General features: G+C 47.9%; 1 protein-coding gene across 1 annotated transcript in view; it reads left to right on the plus strand.

The window, feature by feature from the left end:
* Positions 1–4,342, plus strand: part of LOC112077258 (cysteine-rich secretory protein LCCL domain-containing 1-like) — a 20,873-nt gene extending 16,531 nt beyond the window's left edge. The window contains exons 7-8 of the mRNA XM_070441625.1: positions 2,719–2,852; positions 4,205–4,342. Of these exons, the coding sequence (XP_070297726.1) occupies positions 2,719–2,852; positions 4,205–4,274 (204 nt within the window). The 3' untranslated portion in view covers positions 4,275–4,342. The remainder of the gene's footprint in view (positions 1–2,718; positions 2,853–4,204) is intronic.
* The last annotated feature ends 3,618 nt before the right edge of the window (positions 4,343–7,960 follow it).

The raw sequence follows: 7,960 nt of genomic DNA on the forward strand, positions 1-7,960 counted from the left end.
GAGGAATCGATGTAGTGATGGAATGGATGAGTAGTGCTGTTGGAACGGCGAGATCCGACGGCGCAGACCGGAACGAGACTGGAATGGAGTAATGCACAGAAGAATGAAAGTCACAGATACCTACGAAGGAGAGTCAGAGGAGAGAGAAGGAGAATCTGGAGGAGGAGGGACCAACAATTATAATATATATGACAGCCCCAGACAGACGAGTGGGAGAGAGGATGCCGAGGAGAGGAGACGAGAGAAGACAAGAGAAAGAAAAGTATAGAAGTGGCGCCACTGAAAAACCCGATCGTAAAGGAGAAATAGAGCATGACGAGCCCCGGGGGAAAGGCGCGGGGAAAGGAAGGGCCGAACCGACCACAACGCGCGGTACGAAACGAGAGAACCGATAAGGAGGATCCTGTTCTACAACAAACGGACATAAGCAGAGTCGAGTGTTCTTAGGACAACTCACGAGAGGCGCTGGATAGGGTTCTGGTTCAGAGGATGTGGCATCCAACCCTCAGAGACTCAAGAATAGGGAGAATCTGGTCAAAACTGCTGGTCTACTGTCGAGAACAAATCCCTGATGTTTTCATGATGTCAAATATCAGGGTCAGTAGGAAAATCTGTGTCGTGCTAATCTAGAAAATCACTGATGTTTCATGATCGTCAACATCATGGAAGAATCTGGTTGTGCATCTTAGAGATCCCTGACGTTTCCATGACTGTTCATACCTCAGATCTAGTGGAGAATCGGGATTATGCTAGTGATGTGTGTTCTTAGAATCCCTGAGGTGTTCATGATCCGTCTCAAATATCAGCGGGGCATCAGACTGAGGAGACCATCTTCAGGCCTAGGTTGTAACTTTAGAGGGAATCACGCTGATGTTTGCGATTGATGTCAAATATCAAGGTCATGGAGAAATCTAGCGGTGTGTGTCTTGGATCTCCTCCGGCATGATGTTAAACATGATGATTCATCAAATATCAGGTCAGTGAGAATCTGCGTAGTGTTCTTAGAATTCCCTGATCAATTTTCGAGAAGGTGATGCGGTCAAAATATCCAGGTTCAATTGGAGAATCTGGTCAATGTAAAAAAAGACTTAGAAGAAAATTAAAAGAAATGTTCTGAAACTAGAACACCTTGAATAAGTTTACATGATTCATACATACAGAAGAAGATAACAGAGAGAATCTGTTGTTCTAATAGAAATCCCTTGATTGTCCAGGATGTCATACAAACATCAGATCAGAGACACTGTTGAATATAGTTGTGCTATTCCAGTCTTTGGACTACAAAGAATTACCTCCACAGTTATGTTCCGAGAGCCTCTCTCGCACTCGCTCTACGCTTCGTTTCATTACTTCTCTCCCTCTGAGCACATATTGAGGGCGTCTGCTCGATTGCTATCTGGAATTGTCTCCCTCTCGACCTGCTCTGTCGTCTCCACATCTTTCAGGTAGTCTACTAACCTATCTTCTCCTCTCTCGTGCCACTTTCCCCTTTAGAGCATCTCCCTCTGAGTCTCTCTGTGCCGGACTAAGCTCTCTGCTACGTCAGAGCGACATTAGATAAACGGACAACCTCAGTCACTCCACTCTTCCTTCTCATCTGATGTCAAACAATCATTTTTCCAAGAAGCATAACAAAAAACGGAGTAAGCGAAGCTCTAGATAAAGACAACAGATGACACGCTAGGGCGCCGACTCTCCATCTACCCTCTCCTCCTCTCGCTTATCTCTTATTTCTCTCCTCGGGGTGGAATTCTGGTTTATAAGGGTGTGCCCCCAACGAATCAATAATTGGGTCTCACAAGCGCTATATTATAAGGAAAAAAAAAGTACAACCTCTTTTCACGCTACGTGGCGAAAATTTAAGGCAGGAGCGGATAACCAGATGGCGAAAACATATAGTGTTGTAAAAGGCGGATTTGGTTTTTTTGTACAGAACAGACAGCAAAAAGGAGGACCCTGAAGAATAAGGCGACAGATTAGATTCGAATAACAGGCGAGATTGATGGCCCGACTAAAAGCGAGATGACATGTGACTGGCAACAAAGGGAAACAAGGGACGTCAGAAGAGCCATAGGAATATGTAACCGCTGAGAACTAGGTTACTGTCAGCAGTGTACACACTAGCCATAATAGGTGCTCCTTTCCTGCAGAGGTTAACCGAGCGCACAGAGCCCTACTAAACACCAGAGCGCCCGAACAGCTTGACCGCCTTTGATAACAGCTAAGAATTGTAACAGCAAAGGCGAACTACTCACATACACCGCACTTCAGCCGGATACGAGAGAACCAGAACAGCAAGAGGCAAAACAACAGAGGTCCGGAAGGGAAGTACGAATCGCACCTAAACGGATCTTCAGCCTATAGCCTAGTCTTATGAATAAGTCACCACCAAGAGAAGTTTGTGTCAGGTTAGGAAAAAAAACATTAACAATTTAACAAGAGACAATTCTTTAAAAAAAAAGGGATAGCATGACTAATTCTGTCATTTTCCACGATCGGTCTCACCAGCCCAACTCTCTAACCATCTTTTTCTTTCTCTCTGTCTCTCTCTCTCTCTCCCTCTCCTCTCTGTCTGGCTGTCTATGCTCTCCCTCTCTCTCTCCTCTCTCTCTCTCTCTCTCTCTTCTTTCTCTCTCTCTCTCTCTCTCTCTCTCTCTCTCTCTCTCTCTCTCTCCTCTCTCTCTCTCTCTCTCTCTCTCTCTCTCTCTCTACCTACAGAAATCCAGTATATGCCGGGTGGCGGTTCACGCAGGGGTACTTCAGAACGATGAGGGTGGCTACATCGACGTGATGCCGGTAGACAAGCGGAAACAGTACATTGCCTCGTACCAAAACGGCATTACTTCCGAGAGGTACGGACCGGCCCACGCCTGTGTGGAGATTATCCCACACTGTGGTCATTCATCTCAGGCCTGGTGTCTAGCACACACCAGCACAGCTTAAAGTTTGCATCTTAAATGAGACCCTGTTTCCTACATAGTGGACTACTTTTGACCAGGGCCCATAATGCTATAATACGGTGCTATTTGAAACACAACCATTTACTGTACGATAAGTCTCCCTTACTGTACGATAAGTCTCCCAGTGTCTTTGTGTAATGATATGGAATACACTGGAGAGAGAGAGAGAGAGAGACAGAAAGAAATGCCTGGAAATGTGATTTTAATGAAAGTAGGAAATGTAACGATGACATGTTATCACAGTATAAGATAGATAGAGAGTGAACACAAAGTAACTGGGCTAGAATTGGAGAGTCTGTCTGCCTGACTGTCTGCCTACCTGTCTCTTTACCGGTGTCTTTACCGGTGTCTTTACCGGTCTCTTTACCGGTCTCTTTTACCGGTCTCTAACCGGTCTCTTTACCGGTCTCTTTACCGGTCTCTTTACCGGTCTCTTTACCGGTCTCTTTACCGGTCTCTTTACCGGTCTCTTTACCAGTCTCTTTACCTGTCTCTTTACCGGTCTCTTTACCGGTCTCTTTACCAGTCTCTATACCAGTCTCTTTACCAGTCTCTATACCAGTCTCTATACCAGTCTCTTTACCAGTCTCTTTACTAGTCTCTATACCAGTCCCTTAACCAGTCTCTTTACCAGTCTCTTTACCTCTCTCTCTCTCTCTGTCTGTCTCTCTCTCTCTGTGTGTCCATGTCAACCCGGTGGGATGCCTATTTGTGTCAGTCTGTCGTCTCTGTCTCTGTCTATGTCTCCCTCTCTCTCTCTATCTCTCTCTGTGTGTCCATGTCAACCCAGTGGGATGCCTATTTGTGTCAATCTGTCATCTCTCTATTTGTGTAAAAGCTGCACGTCTCTATTTATTTCTGTTTTCAAGACAACGTGAAGTTAAGTCTGTTTCACCAGAAGTTGATCAGTTTGTTGAAACAGCAAAGACTTGTATTTCTTTGTGTCGCGGCGTCTATCATCGAGCGGCTGGCGTTCATGGTTGACATCTACGTTTGTCTGTAAAACAGTCTGGTCTATCAGCTGTGTTTGTTTGTGTTTATCAGCTGTCATTCTGTCTGTCTGTCTGGGTAGAACGTCCGGACGGTGAGATTCTGACACATTTCACAGGCAGCCTGACTGATTCCTTCTCTTGTTTTCTGTCCGCTCCTTCTCCCCCTCCTCCTCCTCCCCTCCTCTCTCCCCCTCCTCCTCCTCACCCTCTCACCCCCCCATCTCTCCCCCTCCCCTCCTCTCTCCTCACCAGTCTTTCAGAACCCACCAGGAGAAAGGCATTCCGGGTGTTTGCTGATCTGAATGTTCCGTGTTCTGACTGAGTGTCCATGTTGTGACTGAGCGTTTCCATGTTCTGACTGAGTGTTCCATGTTCTGACTGAGTGTTCCGTGTTCTGACTGAGTGTCCGGTTTCTGACTGAGTGTTCCGTGTTCTGATGAGTGTTCCATGTTCTTGACTGAGTGTTCCGTGTTCTGACTGATTGTTTCCGTGTTCTGACTGTGTTCCGTGTTCTGATGAGTGTTCCGTGTTCTGACTGAGTGTTTCCGTTCTGACTGAGGTTCATGTTCTGAGTGAGTGTTCCGTGTTCTGACTGCGAGTGTTCGTGTTCTGTGAGTGTCGTGTTCTGATAGTGTTCTGTTACTGAAGTGTTCGTTGTGTTTGTGCTGTGGCTGGGTTCCGTGTTCTGGCTGAGTTCCGTGTTCCTGGCTGAGTGTCGTGTTCTGCTGAAGTGTTCGTGTTCTGATGAGTTCTTTGACTGAATTGTTCCGTGTTCTGACTGAGTGCTGTTTCTGACTGATTGTCGTGCTCGATGAGTCGTGTCTGTACTGATGTTCCGTGCTCTGACTGAGTGTTCCGTGTTCTGACTGAGTGTTCCGTGTTCTGCTGAGTGTTCCGTGTTCTGACGTGAGTGTTTCCGTGTTCTGGACTGAGTGTCCGTGTTCACGTGTTCTGGACTGAGTGTTCCGTTTCTGACTGAGTGTTCCGTTTCTGACTGATTGTTCCGTGTTCTGACTGAGTGTTCCGTGTTCTGACTGAAGTGCCGTGTTCTGACTGAGTGTTCCGTGTTCTGAACTGAGTTTCCGTGTTCTGACTGAGTTCGCGTTCGACTGTAGTGTTCCGTGTTTCTGACTGAGTGTTCCGTGTCTGACTGAGTGTTCCGTGTTCTGACTGAGTGTTCGGTTTGGCTGAGTTTCCGTGTTCTGGCTGAGTGTTCCGTGTTCTTGACTGAGTGTTCCGGTCGACTGAGTGTTCCGTGTTCTGACTGAGTGTTCCGTGTTCTGACTGATTGTTCCGTGTTCAGAATGAGTGTTCCGTGTTCTGACTGAGTGTTCGTGTTCTGGCTGAGTGTCCGTGTCTGACTGAGTGTTCCGTGTTCTGACTGATTGTTCCGTGTGCCTGACTGAGTGTTCCGTGTCTGACTGAGTGTTCTGACGAGTGTCCGGTTCTGACTGAGTTGTTCCGTGTTCTGACTGAGCTGTTCCGTGTTCTGACTGAGTGCTTCCGTTTCTGAACTGAGGGTTTCCGTGTTCGGTGTCGGTTCTGACTGAGAGTTCCGTGTTCTGACTGAGGTTCCGTGTTCTACTGAGTGTTCCGTGTTCTGACTGAGGTTCCTGGTTCTACTGAGTGTTCCGTGTTCTGACTGACGTGTTCTGCGTGTTCTTCTGACTGCTGTTCCGCGATGTTCTGGACTGAGTGTTCCGGGTTCTGACTGAGTGTTCCGTGTTGACTGATTGTTCCGTGTTCTGACTGAGTGTTCCGTGTCTGACTGAGATGTTCGTTTCTGACTGAGTGTCCGTGTTCTGACTGATTGTTCCGTGTTCTGACTGAGTGTTCCGTGTTCTGGCTGATGTTCCGTTCTGGCTGAGTGTTCCGTGTTCTGGTCTGAGTGTTCCGTGTTCTGCTGATGTTCCGTGTTCTGACTGAGTGTTCCGTGTTCTCGACTGTTGCGTGTTCATGACTGAGTGTTCCGTGTTCTGACTTCGATGGTGTTCCGTGTTCTGACTGAGTGTTCCTGTTCTGACTGAGTGTTCCGTGTTCTGACTAGTTTTCCGTTGTCTGATGAGTTTCCGTGTTCTGACTGAGTGTTCCGTGTTCTGACATGATGTTCCGTTTCTGACTGATGTTCCGTGTCTGACTGAGTGTTCGCGTGTTCTGACTGAGTGTTCCGTGTTCTGACTGAGTGTTCACGTGTTCTGACTGAGTGTTCCGTTCTGCTGATGGTTCCGTGGTCTGACTGAGTGTTCCGTGTTCTGACTGAGGTTCCGTGTTCTGTGCGTGAGTGTTCCGTGTTCTGACTGAGTGTTCCGTGTTCTGACTGAGTTTCCGTGTTCTGACTGAGTTTCCGTGTTCTGACTGATTGTCCGTTCTGACTGAGTGTTCCGTGTCTGCTGAGTGTTCCGTGTTTCTGCTGATTTCCGTGTTCTGGCTGATGTTTCCGTGTTCTGACTGAGTGTCCGTGTTCTGACTGATTGTTCCGTGTTCGACTGAGTGTTCCGTGTTCTGACTGATTGTTCCGTGCTCTGCGACTGAGTGTCCGTTTGTTCTGACTGAGTGTTCCGTGTTCTGACTGAGTGTTCCGTGGTCTGACTGAGTGTTCCGTTTCTGACTGAATGTTCGTTTCTGACTGAGTCGTGTTCCACTGTTCGTTCTGGCTGAGTTTCCGTGTTCTGCTGAGTGTTCCGTGTCTGGCTGGGTGTTCCGTGTTCTGACTGAGAGTTCCGTGTTCTGACTGAGAGTTCCGTGTTCTGACTGAGTGTCCGTGTTCTGACTGAGTGTTCCGTGTTCTGACTGAGTGTTCGGTTCTGATCTGAGTGTTCGTTCTGACTGAGTGTTCCGTGTTCTGGACTGAGTGTTCCGTGTTCTGACTGAGTGTTCGTGTTCTGACGATGTTCCGTGTTCTGACTGATGTGGTCCTGTTCTGACTGAGTGTTCCGTGTTCTGACTGAGTGTTCCGTGTTCTGACTGATGTTCCGTGTTCTGGCTGAGTGTCCGTGTTCTGGCTGAGTGTTCCGTGTTCTGGCTGAGTGTTCCGTGTTCTGGCTGAGTGTTCCGTTTCTGACTGATTGTCCGTGTTCTGACTGATGTTCCGTGTTCTGACTGAGTGTTCCGTTTCTGACTGAGTGTTCCGTGTTCTGACTGAGTGTTCCGTGTTCTGACTGAGTGTTCCGTGTTCTGGCTGAGTGTTCCGTGTTCTGCTGAGTGTTCCGTGTTCGGCTGAGTGTTCCGTGTTCTGGCTGAGTGTTCCGTGTTCTGACTGAGTGTTCCGTGTTCTGACTGATTGTTTCCGTGTTCTGACTGAGTGTTCCGTGTTCTGACTGAGTGTTCCGTGTTCTGACTGAGTTCCGTTTCTGACTGAGTGTTTCCGTGTTCTGACTGAGTGTTCCGTGTTCTGACTGAGTGTTCCGTGTTCGACTGAGTGTTCGTGTTCTGACTGATTGTTCCGTGTTCTGACTGAGTGTTCCGTTTCTGACTGAGTGTTCCGTGTTCTGACTGAGTGTTCCGTGTTCTGACTGAGTGTTTCCGTGTTCTGACTGAGTGTTCCGTGTTCTGGAACTGATGTTCCGTGTTCTGACTGAGTGTTCCTGTTCTGACTGATTGTTCCGTGTTCTGACTGAGTGTTCCGTGTTCTGACGAGTGTTCCGTGTTCTGGCTGAGTGTTCCGTGTTCTGACTGAGTGTTCCGTGTTCTGACTGAGTGTTCCGTGTTCTGACTGAGTGTTCCGTGTTCTGACTCGATGTTCCGTGTTCTGACTGAGGGTTCCGTGTTCTGAACTGAGTGTTCCGTGTTCTGCTGAGTGTTCCGTGTTCTGGCTGAGTGTTCCGTGTTTCTGACTGAGTGTTCCGTGTTCTGACTGAGTGTTCCGTGTTCTGACTGAGTGTTCCGTGTTCTGACTGAGTGTTCCGTGTTCTGGCTGAGTGTTCCATGTTCTGGCTGAGTGTTCCGTGTTCTGGCTGAGTGTTCCGTGTTCTGGCTGAGTGTTCCGTGTTCCGAAGGCTCTCTCACCAA

Source organism: Salvelinus sp. IW2-2015, unplaced genomic scaffold (genome assembly GCF_002910315.2).
Source record: "Salvelinus sp. IW2-2015 unplaced genomic scaffold, ASM291031v2 Un_scaffold4411, whole genome shotgun sequence".
NCBI lineage: Eukaryota > Metazoa > Chordata > Actinopteri > Salmoniformes > Salmonidae > Salvelinus > Salvelinus sp. IW2-2015.